Source organism: Elgaria multicarinata, chromosome 17, assembly GCF_023053635.1.
Source record: "Elgaria multicarinata webbii isolate HBS135686 ecotype San Diego chromosome 17, rElgMul1.1.pri, whole genome shotgun sequence".
NCBI lineage: Eukaryota > Metazoa > Chordata > Lepidosauria > Squamata > Anguidae > Elgaria > Elgaria multicarinata.
Window position 1 is genome coordinate 19340221 of NC_086187.1, and position 17246 is coordinate 19357466.

At 45.2% G+C, this 17246-nt stretch overlaps 2 protein-coding genes across 2 annotated transcripts in view; one reads left to right on the forward strand and one right to left on the reverse strand.

The window, feature by feature from the left end:
- The window catches only part of METTL9 (methyltransferase 9, His-X-His N1(pi)-histidine), a 33910-nt gene extending 20263 nt beyond the window's left edge, over positions 1–13647 (forward strand). The window contains exon 5 of the mRNA XM_063142903.1: positions 12905–13647. Within this exon, the coding sequence (XP_062998973.1) occupies positions 12905–13110 (206 nt within the window). The 3' untranslated portion in view covers positions 13111–13647. The remainder of the gene's footprint in view (positions 1–12904) is intronic.
- Positions 1405–11907, reverse strand: IGSF6 (immunoglobulin superfamily member 6). The gene is made up of 6 exons (XM_063143171.1): positions 11803–11907; positions 10236–10583; positions 9358–9461; positions 7028–7081; positions 2543–2629; positions 1405–1478 (listed from the first exon to the last, which is right to left on the reverse strand). The coding sequence occupies exons 1-6, from the start codon at positions 11867–11869 to the stop codon at positions 1437–1439; spliced, it is 702 nt and encodes a 233-aa protein (XP_062999241.1). The 5' UTR covers positions 11870–11907; the 3' UTR covers positions 1405–1436.
- Positions 13648–17246: the final 3599 nt, after the last annotated feature.

Consider the following 17246-nt stretch of genomic DNA (forward strand, 5'->3'; position numbering starts at 1 on the left):
TGGGCATGTCTAGACCATGCCTTATCCCAGGGATCGCCCCTGTGCATCCACATGATTTATTTATTTATTTATTTATTACATTTCTATACCGCCCAATAGCCAGAGCTCTCTGGGCGGTTCAGAAAAATTAAAAACATTCAAAGTATAAAACAACAGTATAAAACCATAGTACAAAATACAATATAAAAGCTCAACCAGATAAAAACAGCAGCAATGCAAAATTACAAATTTAAAACACCAAGTTAAAATTTATTTATAGACTGTTAAAATGCTGGGAGAATAAAAAGGTCTTCACTGGCATCTAAAAGCATATAATGTAGGTGCCAAGCGAACCTCCTTAGGGAGCTCATTCCACAGCCAGGGTGCCACAGCAGAGAAGGCCCTGCTCCTCCTGGTAGCCACCTGCCTCACTTCCTTTGGCAGGGGCTCGCGGAGAAGGACCTCTGAGGATGACCTTAGGGTCCGGGCAGGTACATATGGGAGGAGGCGTTCCTTCAGATGCACAGAGGATCTTGCGGTCAGGGATTGATGATCCTTCCATTTCCCCAGGATAACCAGGACATCTTTTAGCCCGATTTTTCCTGCGGTCTCAGGATCGTCCCAAGACTGTGGGAGGTATCGCAAGTAAACGCGAGGAACCAGGCTCAGAGCTCTTCAGGCACTCCATGCCCATCAGGGGTGGGGTGGGGTGAGCGGGATCATTTTTAAAAACAACAACAACTACCCTTATCGTTGGAGCGCTTGTGCGCTCATCTTCAATAAAAAAAAAATGGCAGGTGCGTTGTTCTTTCTCCCTGGACATCGCGTGCCACGTGTGGACAACGGGGAACACCTCATGATCAGCATATCGTGAGATCCTCCCCAATGTAGACATGCCCTATGTTATCTTCCACAAGCCGGGTGCCTACGTGATCTCTTGGACTACAACTTCCACCCTCCCTGGACAGCATGGGCCATACTGGCTTCGGCTGTTGGGAGTTAGAGGCCAACATTTCTGGAAGACATTAGGTTTGGAAAGAACATCAGAAGAGCCCTGCTGGATCAGACCAAGGGTCCATCTAGTCCAGCATTCTGTCCACACAGTGGCTGACCAGCTGTCAGCCAGGGACCCAGAAGCACGACACGGTGCAACAGCACCCTCCCACCCACGTTCCCCAGCAACTGGTGTATACAGGCTTACTGCCTCTGATACTAGAAGACTGATCTAAGGAGATAACTCTCCACATCAGCTGAGGCCTCCTAGTTCTAGGCAATTCCTGACCATCATGTAAATGCTACAATATTTAATTCATATTATGCAATCGCTTTGCAAAAGTTTCGCTTTTTTAATAGTTTTGTACAGTGTTTTATTTTTTTAAAATACAACTAATTTTCTTCCAAATGTGGTCTGAGACACATTTTCATTTATGCCAAATCCCTGAGATAAAGTGCGATGACTATGATGGTTTATCAGTTTTGGGCCTGTTCTCCAAATGCCCCTGTAAGAAAAGAAAGTGGCAAAGTCATTAATTTGTTAGTACGGGGAAAAACTTACCAAGTACCAAGACGGTCCATGTTAGCTGCAACAATACACTACACTTCTCCAATTTGCTTGTTGTTTTAAAAATACCGGCTATAGCAAAATCAACGTACTGGTGGAAGTTACTGCATCTCGTGTTTCCTAAGCCTTTGCAATATTTTCAATATCTACTCAGCGAAGGCATCTTTGCAGTACACTAGCATCCGCTGACAAGGTTGAAGATGAGCTTTCTATGAAACGTTATTATTTTCTGGAATATTTGCATACTGGGCTGGCGTTCCTAACGCCTGCCCTCCATAGCTTGCTTTGTACTCTCTATTTATACAAAAATCATAGAATAGTAGAGTTGGAAGGGGCCTACAAGGCCATTGAGTCCAATCTCCTGCTCAATGCAGGAATCCACCCTAAAGCATCCCTGACAGATGGTTGTCCAGCTTCCTCTAGTGTGGGAGAGCCCACAACCTCCCTAGGTAACTGGTTCCATTGTCATACTGCTCTAACAGTCAGGAAGTTTTTCCTGATGTCCAGCTGGAATCTGGCTTCTTGTAACTTGAGCCCATTATTCCGTGTCCTGCACTCTGGGAGGATCGAGAAGAGACCCTGGCCTTCCTCTGTGTGACAACCTTTTAAGTATTTGAAGAGTGCTATCAGGTCTCCCTTCAATCTCCTCTTCTCCAGGCTAAACATGCCCAGTTCTTTCAGTCTCTCTTCATAGGGCTTTGTTTCCAGACCCCTGATCATCCTATATTTATTTTGAAAGTTGCAGGGTGCAAGAGAAATTGTGCCTTTTGCAGAACCTCGCAGCACCACCTATTCTATGGTGGCAAGTTGGGAAGCAAGTCAAAGCAAAACTGTCTCTCTTGCGTTCGTTGTTAAGCTTAGATTCCAGGGGTAATATTGAAATAGCAACGCAACGCATAGTCCAGCCTTGCTGCTGCGGCTGCGGCTTTGTTCGTTCCCACGCCCCCTGTTTCCGCCCCGGTTGCTGATATGCCAGCCAGGTGGATGTTACAGGCTACTTACAGGCACAGGCCTTCGTTTTCTCCTCTTCTTCTTTTTGTAGAACTCCTTTGCAATTGCTCGGCAAACCACTTCCCTGTTTTCTTTACCCTGGAAATTTAAAAGAGGCCCTGAACACTTGATCTTGTCCTGCTTAGCTACTTGTGGCAGCTGTGTAAAACGGAAACTGCAAAAACATTCATTTCCAGTACTTCTGAAGGGAAAATAATGGGGCTGCTCCTGTCTGTTTGGGTGTTTAGTGTACACATAGGAAACTGCCTTATACCGTATTATTTATTTATTTATTTATTTATTAAATTCATATACCGCCCCATAGCTGAAGCTCTCTGGGCGGTTTACAAAAGTTAAAAACAGTGAACATTAAAAAGTATACAAAATTTTAAACCATCAAAAATATAAAAACAACTGTATCCATTTAACAACAACAGTTCTGGGGTCCATTAAAAAACAAACTTGGCATATGTTGTTAAATGCTGTTAAATGCCTGGGAGAAGAGAAAAGTCTTGACCTGGCGCCGAAAAGATAGCAATGTTGGCGCCAGGTGAGCCTCATCGGGGAGATCATTTCATAATTGGGGGGCCACCACTGAAAAGGCCCTCTCCCTTGTTGCCATCCTCTGAGCTTCCCTCAGAGTAGGCACCCGGAGGAGGACCTTAGATGTTGAGCGCAGTGTACGGGTAGGTTCATGTTGGGAGAGGCGTTCCGTCAGGTATTGTGGTCCCAAATCGTGTAAGGCTTATAGGTTAAAACCAGCACCTTGAATTGGGCTCGGAAACGTATAGGTAGCCAATACAAGCGGGCCAGAATCGGTGTTATATATTCGAACCTTCTGGTTCCAGTTATCAATCTGGCTGCTGCATTTTGCACAAGCTGCAGCTTCTGAACTGTCTTGAAAGGCTGCCCCACGTAGAGGGCATTGCAGTAATCTAATTTGGAGGTTACCAGAGCATGGATGACTGACACTAGGTTATCCCTGTCCAGATAGAGGCGTAGCTGGGTCACCAAACAGAGCCTCCCTCTCTCTCTTCTCTCTCTCCTGGAACTGTTCCTGCGCCCTGCCCAAACTATTCCAACTTTATTATATCAAAAGCATATATAGGCCACGGATGTTGATTTCAGCACCTAATTAAATTTTCTAGAGCTTGGGAATTGAAGCCCATCACGGTGGCTTCAGACCTTTTTATTTTACAGCGGCATTACAATGGGCTGATTCCCTCACCCCAGTTTCCTTGGCTGGCCAACTTCTTTCTTTTCCCTCTTAGAACGTGGTGGGGAGGGAAAGTTGGACCGCGGGCCCTGGCAACAAGATGCAAAGGGAAAGGAAGAGTACAGGCATTGGTAACCTCAAGATTGGATTACTGCAGCGCGCTCTATGTGGGGCTGCCCTTGAAGCTGCTCCGGAAGCTGGAGCTAGTGCAGAATGCTGCAGCTCGGCTGTTGTCTGGAGCTGCCCCTTTCCAGCATGTAACTCCTCTGCTGAGGGAACTGCACTGGCTGCCTATTCGCTACCGGGCCAGGTTTAAGGTTTCTTGTACTTGTGTACAAAGCCCTAAACAACTTGGGACCAGGATACCTGAGAGAGCGCCTTCTCCCCTACCAACCTGAGGTCATCCAAGGGCATGCTCCTGGTGGTTCCACATAGACCCGTCCTCCGATTGGAGTCCACCAGGGGAAGAGCCTTCAGCGTGGTGGCCCCCCTCCTGTGGAATTCCCTGCCTCTGGAGGTCAGGCAGGCGCCAACTTTGTATTCCTTTCGGCACCTCCTGAAAACACCATTATTCCAGGAAGCCTTTCTTTAATGACCAGCCACGGTTTACTGTACATTTTGCGTCTTTTAAAATCTATTTTAAAGTGTTTTATTCCGTTTTTATTTTATCTTGTACACCGCTCTGAAATTTTCAATGGGGAGTGATATATAAATATTGTAAATGAATAATAATAAATAAGAGATTGTGGCTTTACAGCTGAGCCAAGCAGGAGCCCAGGCTACGGCTGCTGCTTTTTTGTGGAACTTCCCTGGCTGCTGGTCTTTCTGTTTCGATTCAGTCCAACTAGCCACCATCTTCTGAGGCACACCTGAGTGTCAGGAAGAGCAGCAAGAATGCCATTTGCCCATCACCAGGCTGTTGCAGGGACAAATACCTATAACAGTTCTGAAACTTGAAACCACAATACCTGATGGAGTGCTTCTCCCAATATGAACCTACCCTTTCACTACAATCATCATCTGAGACCCTCTTCTGAGTGCCTCCTCCGAAGGAGGTTCGATGGTTGGCAACAAGGGAACAGGGGCTTCTCAGTGGTGGCCCCCCAGCTGTGGAATGCTTTCCCCAGTGGGGACTGCCTGGCGCCAACATTGTCATCTTTCGGGTGCCAGGTTAAGACTTTCCTCTACTTCTAAGCGTTTGACAACATATGTCAACATTTGACATTTTAGTTTTTATCAGGTAGTTTTATCATCAGTTGTTTTTAACTTGTTTTAAACTGTTTTCCATTTTTTTGAATGGTTAAGGTTTTATATTGTATTTGATCATGCTGTGACCCAACCAGGAAGTTTTGGCTTTGGGGCAGTTTAGAAATTTAATACATGAAAGAATGCAATATGACGATGGATCAGATTTGCTGGCTCAAGCCACTGGAGGCACAAGCTAGCCACCTCAGCAGCCACTGGCCCCGTTGTGCATGTGATCCCTTTCTCTTGACCTTAATCTCAGAATGCAGAGAGGAAGAAAAAGTCCGCAGTCAGCAACCACAGCACAACCCTTTGTGATGGGGAAGTACATAGAATGGTGTATCATGTCTGTTCTCTTCCTGGCCTCTGCCTTTCTATACAGAATACATAGTGCATTTCTCATAAGAAGAGCCCTGCTGGATCAGACCAAAGGTCCATCTAGTCCAGCATTCTGTTCACACAGTGGCCGACCAAATGCCCATGAGAAATCCACAAACAGTGCTCCCCCACCCATGTTCCCCAGCAAATAATGTACATAGGCATACTGCCTCTGGTACTGGAGGTAGCAAAAGAGGTATCAGGACTAGAAGCCACTGATGGCCTTCTCCTCCATGAATTTGTCCAGTCTCCATTTAAAGGCCATCCAAATTGGTGGCCATCGCGACGTCTTGTGGTAGCGAATGCCATCGTTTGACTACGCACTTTGTGAAGAGGTACTGGAGAAATTTAGTAGGGAGATGAAGCTGCTGCATGTCTGTGTTCAGATCACCTGTGTGGTGTAGTGGTTAAGAGTGTTGGAGATCTGAGTTCTAGTCCCCACTGGGCCATGAAGCTTGCTGGGTGACTTTGGGCCAGCCACTGACTCTCAGCCTAATGTACCTTTGGGCCTTAGCTAGATGGGGCGAAATCCCAGGGCGATCCCCGGGGTCGTCCCTGCGCGTCCACATGACGCACAGGGGATCAGGGAGGGATGATCCCTCCCTTGCCCCAGGATCTCGCCCTACACTTTAGGCTAACTTTTTCCGCGGTCTCGTGATGATCCCGAGACCGCGGAATGGGTGGGTGGGCATCGCGGATTGTTCCCGGTTCCTCGTGAGGAGCTGGGACCCACACACGGTGGGGGGAGGGGAGAAATTAAGTTAAAAGTTTTTAAAAAAACTACCTTCCTGTGCACAAGCGTTCGTGTGCTCTTCTTCTTTAAGAATTTTTTTTTTGTAATGGTGGCCGCAACGTCCTCGACTTCCGACATCGTCGCGTGTAAACAGAGGGGGAGATCTCGTGATAAAAATATCGCGAGATCTTCACCCCTCCGTCCTGCTAGACCGGTAGGTCTAGCTAAGGCCTTGGTTTCTTGTTGTGAGAATAAAATGGAAAGGGGGGAGAACCATGTGAGCAACCTTTGGTTTGTTGCAAGGGGGCGGGAAATGGCAGGATATAAATCTACTGATAACTAAATAAATACGCAGCAGCAGTGGTTCTCTATAGGCCTTTAAAAATACGCCATAGATGTGTGAGATGTACAAGGCTGCTTTGAAGCCTAGAAATGTTGTGGATTTCCAAGTCCTAGATAGCTCCAAGGAGATCTAATTTTTAAATACCATGCAGTAACTGGCCCATTGCAGAACAGAAACACCATAAGTGGGACCTGCAACAAAATGTTGTAGTGTGGAGTGCTCCTGCCAGGGTTCAGCCAGCTAGACATGGCCATGTTCAGGATATTCCATTACATTGCCCCTTTCTTCGCCCCCTTTCACTTTCCCCCTCTACGCTATCCACATTATGTGGCCTCTGAGCATGTTTATTCCTCTTTGGGTTGTTTTGGAGTTTTCCCCCATCTTAAGTTTTTTGGGGGGGTTGTTTTTTTGTACGTCTGCAAAATTTGGGGGTCCTCCAACCCTGCTGATACTTCCGTGTGTGTGTGTGTGTGTGTGTGTGTGTGTGTGTGTGTATGTATGTGTGCTGGTGTTTTTTGCCACATAGGGATCCACACTCAAATAATGAGTTCGCTATTCATAGTTAGGGCAGCAAATACTTACGCCAATGTTGCGATTGCCGTTCAAATCTCCTGTCCCTGCTTTCTTTAATTTTGGCTGTAAAAACAAATGTGATGGATGACCTGGTTATGTATTTTAGAGACGATGATTGCACAATAGTTGGGGGATGTGATAACATCTCCGATCTATTGCTTCCAGTTGCAGGTGACAGTGACAAAGGGAGATGTGAAAGAATGTGGAGGTCGGATTTATTAAAACTTGTAGGCGAGGTCAAGTGGAGTAAAAAATAAGCTAAAGGCAAGGGCGGAACCAAGGAATCTTCTAGTAAAAGGTTTATTAAAGTGCCAGGTGCCTACGCGTTTCGAACGCGGTTGCATTCTTCCTCAGGGCTTTATAACGTTAGTGCAGTTGTCTGCAGCAGCTGCACTAACGTTACAAAGCCCTGAGGAAGAACGCAACCACGTTCGAAACGCGTAGGCACCTGGCACTTTAATAAACCTTTTACTAATAATAATATTGTAGAAGATTCCTTGGTTCCACCCTTGCCTTTGGCTTATTTTTTACTCCCCTACGGGGTTTTCCTTCTTTTCGCACTTGGTGAGGTGAAGTGGGGCAGAAGTGGAGGAGACAGAGGTCCTGCGTAATCATTGGCTCGTTGAGTTTAAGCTGGGGTGACCCAGGTTCAAATCCCAGCTCGGCCATGAACATCTCTGCTTGATCTTGAACCAGGTGCACTCTCCTTCTATCTGGCCCACCTCACAAGGTGGTTGTGAAAATAAAATAGGGAGGGCAGGAGAGAAGGACCTACGTATGCCAGCCTTAGGTCCTTGGTCAAGATAAGAATGTATTGACATGGTTTTGGATAGATCCCTCAGTTTTCTTTATTTAACTGCTGTGATAGTTCAGAGACAAGGGCGCAGGCAAACTAGGGTTAGAAGAAAGCCAGGCAAAAGGAGGAGACAGTAGCCGGGTTTCCACGATCAGCAGGGGAAACAACGTGGTATGAGTTGTCTCCCTGGTGTGTGCCCGCCATTTCATCAGTTATTTGTACCGCATCACTTCTAACCCACCCTTCAACCCATGGCTTGTAGTAGGGGTTGTGGGGTGGGTTAGAAGCTGTGTTCTTGATTTGGACGATACAGCAATCCGCGACACAGTGCAGATAATTAAGCAAATGCTGGCCACACGGGTGGCACGCATGGGGGCGGGGGAAACAACCCATACGCCAGTGTGGTGGCTAAAGTGTTGGACTGGGAGATCCAGGTTCTAGTCCCCACTTGGCCATGGAAACCCACTGGGTGACTTTGGGCCAGTCACAGACTCTCAGCCCAACCCACCTCACAGGGCGGTTGTTGTGAGGATAAAATGGAGAGGAGGAGGAGGATTATGTATGCCGCCTTGGGTTCCTTGGATGGAAAACAGGCGAGATATAAATGCAATAATAAATAAAAATAAATAAATATTGCATGGTTCCCCCTGCGACCGTGCGAACCTGGCCAATGTCTGCACAAGAGCAGAGGACGTGGGAGATGCTCTGAACACATCCTCAGCCTAGGAATTAATTTTCCGTACCAAACCTGGAGCAAACCATCTCATGTGTCCATCCAACCCCAAACTTTCTTGCTTAGTTTGGAAGGGGAAGTTTGTTGTTGTTGTTTTAAAGCAATTGGGAATCGGAAACTCCTGCTGATTGACTGCAAACCTCCCAGGGATTTACCAGTAGATCTCTATTTACCTCTGCCCACCCTTACCGTACTAAATTATTTATTTATTAAGAATATTTCCAACAAGCTTCCAGCCAAATGTTGCTTGTGGCACCTAACCACCGTAAGAAAACTAATCAAAATGCAAACGAAAATATATTTAAAATACACCATATGGCACCTTAAAGGCAAACAACTTAATTATGGCGTAAGCTTTCCTGGACTAAAGTCCACTTCATTTGATGCATGAAGTGTTATGCTGTGTTACAGGTAGGGGTGTGTGTGTGTGTATGTATGTATATGCACACACCCAGACAGCGCCCTCACATAGACCATATTACAGTAGTCCAAATGAGAAGACGGAGTAATGGTTTGACTGGGTTTAAGGCAGCTTCCGATGTCCCAGATTTAAAAACACGGGCTTGGTGCCGTCATGTCTAGTTTGGCACAGTACAAGACAGAATTTGCAGAAGTGCAGAAGATGTGACCAATGGATGCCCTTTGCGTAAAAGTAAATATAGACACACATATATATATTGCACGATGTGCAAATCGGCTTGCAACCCAAAACTGGTCTTGGATTTCCCTCCATAAAAGCATTTCAGAGTTGTTGGGGACTCATGCAGAAGCAAGCAGAGAGAGAGAGAGAGAGAGTTTTTATGAACGTACCTTGGAGAAGAGCTTTGAAATTGTCAATAGGGCAATGAGGTATAAGACCAGCGCTGATATGATGGCCACCATGATGTAAACTCCTTGACTATATTTCTTACTATCTTTATAATAAAGAAAAATAACATGGTTGTTTTTATATATATAATAGCTATAATATGAAGATTCTGTTGTCCCTGTCCCAACTTGAGGACTCTGGGCTTTGTTCATATATTTGTTTTAATATAGGAAGCTGTCTTTATACCGGGTCAAACTACTTTTCCATCTTAGCCCAATATTGCCCGTTCTGTCTTGGTAATGGATCTTTAGGGTTACAGGTAGAGGTTTTCCCATTCTCTGTTACCTTATCAACTGGGGATCCCACTTATTGACCCGGACACCTTCTGTGTACAAAGCATGTTGTCTACTGCTAAGCTACAGTGTTTACACCCAATGCTTAATTTCAGGCCTGCTGAATTTAAGGGTGTTATGAGGCTTGTTTCTGTGAGTTTGTGATTGAGTTGAACATACGGCGCTCCCTTATACAGAGTCAAACCATTAGTCTATCCAGCCCAGTATTGTTTACTATGAGTGACCACAGTTCTTTGGGGTCTCAGGTCTCAGGCTGGAGATTTTCCTGTCACCTGCTACCTGATCCTTCCACTAGGAACACCAGGAATTAAACCTGGGACCCTCTAAATGCAAAGCATTTGTAGAGTTTTAATGCAATATTTACAACTTTCCACGGAGGTATTACCCCTCTCATGGTGATTATGATTGATTCTAAAAGAGAATTAACAGCCACTTTAGGGAACCAACTTTAATCAGAAGGTAAGGTCTAAATCTCTTAAATATTTTTAAATGCTTCCCCCCCCTCAAGAAATAAAATAGCAACCAACCTCTTATCACTAATACAGTTCCATTCCCAGTTTGCTTGGAGGTGGGTCCTCTTGAACGTGTAAATGCCACCCCACAAAAATAAATGGCACTGTCTTCCACGCTGAGTTGGTTGATCTGAAGCGAATGCAGTTTGGATGGTTCCTGAAGCACTACAAACTTATCTGTGTTTGTGCAGCTAGGAGTGCACACTTTTTCGTGGGTGTGTGCAAGATACCGCCACCATAGCATCTCACAATTGGACGGGTCACACCCGTGGGCTGTGAAACTGCATGGTATAGTGACATTGGATGACGAGGTGTAAGCTTCCATGAGCAGCAGTTGAGTTACCTTCACATTGCAATTGTCATCTATTGAGAAGGAATAAATGAATCCGGATGAGAAAGGAAGTAAATGAAAAACCAGAAGAGGTTGAAGTTTGATCGTTTGTGTCGGGGTAGTAGAATGTAGGAGCGTGCTGTAACTCTGTAATGGCACAGATCCTGGTTAGGCCTTTTCTAGGGTATTGCGTTTGTTCTGGGCTCCACAATTCAAGAAGGATGCAGACAAGCTGGAGCGCGTTCAGAGGAGGGAAACCAGGATGATCAGGGGTCTGGAAACAAAGCCCTGTGAAGAGAGACTGAAACAACTGGGCATGTTTAGCCTGGAGAAGAGAAGATTGAGGGGAAACATGATAGCACTCTTCAAATACTTAAAAGGTTGTCACACAGAGGAGGGCCAGGATCTCTTCTCGATCCTCCCAGAGTGCAGGACATGGAATAATGGGCTCAAGTTAAAGGAAGCCAGATTCCAGCTGGACATCAGGAAAACTTTCCTGACTGTTAGAGCAGTATAACAATGGAACCAATTACCTAGGGAGGTTGTGGGCTCTCCCACACTAGAGGCCTTCAAGAGGCAGCTGGATAACCATCTGTCAGGGATGCTTTAGGGTGGATTCCTGCATTGAGCAGGGGGTTGGACTCGATGGCCTTGTAGGCCCCTTCCAACTCTGCTATTCTATGATTCTATGATCCTAAACCATTCTAAAGAGGTGAAAAACCTGAAGGCAAACAACCTGCCCTGATGATTTCTTACATAGGATCATAGGAAGCTGCCATAGCCTGAGTCAGACCCTTGTTCCATCTAGCCCAGTATTGTTGACACTGACTGGCAGCAGCTCTCCAGGGTTTCAGGCGGGGGATTTTCCAGCCCTTCCAGGAGATGGCGGGGATCGAACTTAGAACCCTGTGCATACAAAGCAAATGATCTTACTGCTCAGGCGTGGCCCCTCTTAGCTAATTCTTTGAAGGTGCCTGTTAAGCCAAGCAGGCCTTTAAAGAAACAGTTCCGTTGCTTTTCAAGGATGCTCAGGTGATCTCGCTTGTTTCTTTCAGAAGTAAACATTTTGTTAGGAAATAGTTTCAAAACTGAGGAGGATTCCTTTCTCTCTTCCTGTTTGCTTCACCCCACCCCTGTCCAAATCTACACAAATCAGTCAGTTCGTGACGTTCTCTATACGAAGTGTACATTGAGCGTTGTATTTAAAGCTAATGACGAACGAGAAGGATTTAAGAAGTAAGAGTCCCTTACCAGCACAATATGATATCCGTGTAAATTCCAGCACCAGCACCAGAAATTGTTGCTTGAATGTTGCCATTTTGCCTGCCGGTTTCCTCCAAAAGGCTTTCAGCTGTAGAAAGTGGAACTAAGAGTGCCTAATGTGGAACCAAAGTTAGAAACCTTCAAATTGCCCAATTGAGGAACTTCCTGAGAAAAGGGTGTAAATATAGCACAGCGTGCCTTTTTATGCTTTGGGAACATATCTGCTTGTTTGGTGAAAGCTCTTAACTACATTAGGATTATGTGAAAACAGCAGATTTTTTTGTTATCAGGGGTTGTGCGGGTGTGAGTGAAATACTCCCAGCTGGTTCAAGCATACAGAAGAATTGAACAGTTCCTAGGGTCATGAGATCATGATTCCTTTTTTTTTTAATCCGACTTTTCCTCCAAGTTCAGGGTGATGTACACCAGTGGTCTTCAACTGGTGCAGACCCAAGACCCACCTCAGACTCCCAATGTGCAACACGGCGCCCACTTTGACAATTTCACAATTGCCCAACATGGCCGGCAACAGCTTTGCCGCAACCCATCTGGACTGATCTCATGACCCACTTTTGGGTCACGACCCACCAGTTGAGTGCTGATGTAGACAATTTTATTGTCTACATGCCCCTTTTATCCTCCTAAAAAAACTTACGAAATAGCTGGCATTCAGGGGGAGGGATGTCGGTCGCCCGCCCATGCATAAAATGGCAGCCATGATGGGGCGGGGGAAGGCATGGCCAGTCACAAAACACTGGTAAGATTAAAAGAAAACTAACTTCTCCTAGAAACTAAGGCAGAGATGGTGATTGGGCTCCAAAACACAAAATTATACTTCTGAATCCAAATACAGTTGGTGCTGGAGGGCAGCACTCTGTTTTGCATCATGCAAAGTTTTTTTTAAAAAGTTAATTAACGTCTTTAAGAAATTAAATTACACTCGCGAGGGGCATCAGGAGAGGTGTTTGTAGGTACATTGGTACCCACAGGCATCGTGTTGGAGACCCCCAGCATTAAACTAAAAAGGCAGGGTAGAAAGCAATGTTAATCATAATGTTAAAATACTAACAACATCCCTGTGTTTTCTCAGTAGGTGGCAAATGGGACAAACCTTCTGAAGTTTTGGAAATCAAAGGACAGACATGGGAGGAACAGGTGAACAGCTTGCCAGAGGTTTTCAGGAAAGCTGGCTTTGCCATAGAGGCGTTCACTAGACTGCCGTACTTATGTGAAGGTGATATGTATAATGACTACTATGTCTTAGATGATGCGGTCTTCATCCTCAAACCAGTGTAAACGTGTCTTCTGAGTCAAACCCAAGAAGCAGCCTGTGAATGAAGCATTTTGATTTGGGGGAGGTTTTGGGGATTTTTTGTGTTTTTTTTATTATTATTAATTACAGGAAGGGAGGGGAAAATTTGTGGTTGTCCATTCTAAATCGCCGTCATGTATGAAGTCTAAAGGTCAAAATACTAATTTCTTTGTAGTATGTTAAAAAAGGACATCTTTTTTAAAAAGACAGAGGTCTTCTGTTGATGATTTCTTAATTCCCACGACGCACTTGCAATCCAACAATAAACTGAAGATATTTTTATACCTAACCATGGTAGGGCTCATTATCCGGCAATAGCCAGGATGCTACACGAACTGATCCAGTACAGCTGGTTCTTCTCAAGGACATCAGGAGGGAATGCTGGCAATAAAACTCTCCATTTAGTGCAAAACTGGGTTGATCAGATGTTGGGACGGGGTTTCTTCCATGTTTATGAAGTTATTTTATCTGTTGGTCTTCAGCACATGTTTTTAATCATGCTAATAAAACTTTTTTTGAGATGACTCTCGTCTCTGATGTTCATTTGTGTAAATGGAGTCCCATTTAAGCTGAGACTAGTTAGTTAATTAGTTAAAAGATTTACGAACCACTTCACATCCAGTGAAATATTTGAGCGGTGAACAATAAAACAGGAAGAAATCAATCATCGGCCTTACTGCAACCATTGTTATCAAATTGTGCCAATAAAACTGTGGCTGGTTAAACAAAAATGTCTCCAGCAGGTGCCAAAAATGAAACAATGTTGGTGCCTGGCTGACATCAAGAGGCAGGGAGTTCCACAGAGACGGAGCCAGCACCGTAAAGGTTCTACTCCGAGTGAACTCCAAACAAACTCCAAATATGGAACCACCAGGAATGCCTCATCTGATGACCTCAGCGACTTGGCAGGCTGGTTAGAGAGAAGGCGCTCTCAAAAAGATGATTTGACGGATATTGTTTGTGAACAAAGAAAGCAGATTTGTGACTAGTCAGTCCATTCCTTTATCTAACCTAGAATTCTCTACCCTGATTCGCAACAGTTCGGACAGAGCTTTCTCCCAGGTACATGAAATCCTTATCTGAGGATGCCAAGGGCATAATCTGGGACCTTATGCAAAGTGTGGGGCTGAGTATCCCACTGTTATCATTATTATTATTATTTATTTATTTATTTATATAGCACCATCAATGTACATGGTGCTGTACAGATTACACAGTAAATAGCAAGACCCTGCCGCATAGGCTTACAATCTAATAAAGTTGTAGTAAACAATAAGGAGGGAAAGAGAATGCAAACAGGCACAGGGAAGTGTAAACAGGCACTGGGTAGGGTGAAGCTAAACAGTATAGAGTCAGAACAAACTCAATATTTAAAAGCTATAGGGAACAGAAAGGTTTTTAGCTGAGTTTTGAAAGCTGTGATTGAGTTTGTAGTTCCCAAGTGTTCTGGAAGAGCGTTCCAGGCGTAAGGGGCAGCAGAAGAAAAAGGACGAAGCCGAGTAAGGGAAGTGGAGGTCCTTGGGCAGGCGAGGAGCATGGCATCAGAGGAGCGAAGAGCACGAGCGGGGCAATAGTGTGAGATGAGAGAGGAGAGATAGGCAGGAGCTAGGCCGTGGAAAGCTTTGAAGGTCAACAGGAGAAGTTTGTATTGGATTCTGGAGTGAATTGGAAGCCAATGAAGAGATTTCAAAAGTGGAGTGACATGGTCAGAGCGGCGGGCCAAGAAGATGATCTTAGCGGCAGAGTGATGGACAGAGACCAGCGGACTGATGTGAGACGAAGGAAGGCCAGAGAGAAGAAGGTTGCAGTAGTCCAACCGAGAGATAACCAGTGCGTGAACGAGAGTCTTGGCAGAAGAGACAGACAAAAATGGTCGAATCCTGACATATGGCCCTTCTCCAAAAAGCAGGCCAACATAGGAGGCTGCCTTATACAAACTCAGGCCGTGGGTCCATCTAGTGCAGTAATGTCTATTCCAAACGGGCTGCAGCTCTCCAAAATATGAAGACGAGATCTTTTCTAGCTCAGCTAGAACATGCCCCACGTGGGGCTGCTTTGAAAAGTGCTCAGAGACTTCAGCTGAATGTCAGACTGTAGACCAGGGCTGATTACAGGGACTGTGTGATTCTGTTGTTAAAACAGCTTTAGCGGCTGCTGGTCTGTTTCTGGCCACAATTCAGAGGACTGGTTATGACCTACAAAGCCCTAAATGACTTGAGACCAGGCTATCTGAAAGGCTGCTTTCTCCCATAAGATTTTCGGGTGAGAAGGAAAATCTGCCACCATCAGAGGCTCGTTTCATGGGGACAGAAAAGAACCCTTTCTCAGCTGCTTTCAGGCTCTAAAGTCTAGAGCTCTCTGCCAAAGGAAGCTAATGTCCCCCCCACTCTTATTATCCTATCAGAATCATAGAATAGCAGAGTTGGAAGGGGCCTATAAGGCCATCGAGTCCAACCCCCTGCTCAATGCAGGAATCCACCTTAAAGCATCCCTGACAGATGGCTGTCCAGCTGCCTCTTGAAGGCCTCTAGTGTGGAAGAGCCCATGACCTCCCTAGGTAATTGGTTCCATTGTCATACTGCTCTAGCAGTCAGGAAGCTTTTCCTGATGTCCAGCTGGAACCTGGCTTCCTGTAACTTGAGCCCATGATTCCGTGTCCTGCACTCTGGGATGATCAAGAAGAGATCTTGGCCCTCCTCTGTGGGACAACCTTTCAAGTCCTTGAAGAGTGCTATCATGATGTCTCCCCTCAGTCTTCTCTTCTCCAGGCTAAACATGCCCAGTTCTTTCAGTCTCTCCTCATAGGGCTTTGTTTCCAGACCCCTGATCATCCTGGTTGCCCTCCTCTGAACGCGCTCCAGCTTGTCTGCATCCTTGAAGTGTGGTGCCCAGAAGCGGCCGCAATACTTAAGATGAGGCCTAACCAGTGCTGAATAGAGGCCTTGAGTGCCATTTTGGGGGGTGGAACGGAGGGATACAAATTAAATAAAGTGTCGGTGCCAGGGGATGCTTTCGGATGCAAAGCATGTGAAATTCCACAAAATCACGGTCCCCTCTTGAAGTGCACTTGCTGTGCGCTACTGCACTAAACCTTGCATTTCAATTGTGCTGCAAAAGCTGGTTTAGTGAAATATCGCCTTACCTGCTTCCTATCTTTGTAATGAAAAGACCAACAGTAGACATTTTTCTGGATAACATAAAGCATGGATGGCCGCCTCAGGCAGGCAGAAGAGCCACAAGTGACAATGGCAGCAGCGTGCTCAGAAGGAGCATTAAGACATGGATCTCGGGCGCAATTGAACCTGCATTCCTTTCTGCCTCAGAAACCGCAAACTGTTTGGGAGATCTTTCAAGCAAAGGCCTGCATGAGACCTTTCTGGGGGGACTATTTCAGAGCTTGTACTTCCGGTTGCTTCTCTTTGGTCTATCTGTAAGTGAGCACATTCTGTCAAATAATTCTCCAGTTTGCTCCCATCCAAACGAAACAGGCCACACAATCTTACGTTCGATGCAGCTTGCTCCCAGGTAAATGCGTGCGTGGGACAGCTGCCTGAGACACTGTGAATTCAGCCTTTAGCGGGGCAGTAAATCATGTCGTGATCTGCAAATCATTCTGCTCCGTTCTGCCTAGATGGCAGTGTAGCTTAACTTTTCGGAGAGTTGTAGCTTGACGAATACATTCGCTGGTTTCATTCGTTTATTACATTTTTATACCGCCCCATAGCCGAAGCCCTCTGGACGGTTCACAGAAAAGCCACTAAAAAGCCATGATACAAAGAGCAAAGCCACTTACATAAAAACATATAAACAAATAGCATGCAAACAGACAAACATATATTGAAAAACAGTTTTTAAACCATCAGCCAAATTATTATTATTATTATTATTATTATTATTATTATTATTATTATTATTATTATTTACATTTTGTATACCGCCCCATAGCAGAGGCTCTCTGGGCGGTTTACATAGGAGAAAAAACATTTAAAAACAATATACAAAAAAAATAAATCACAAAAACATACAATTTTAAACCACAAAAACATACAAAACCAAACCCAGTCTAATTACAGATCAAACCAGTCCATGCTCCAGGAAATAAAGCCAGACTGCTCACTCG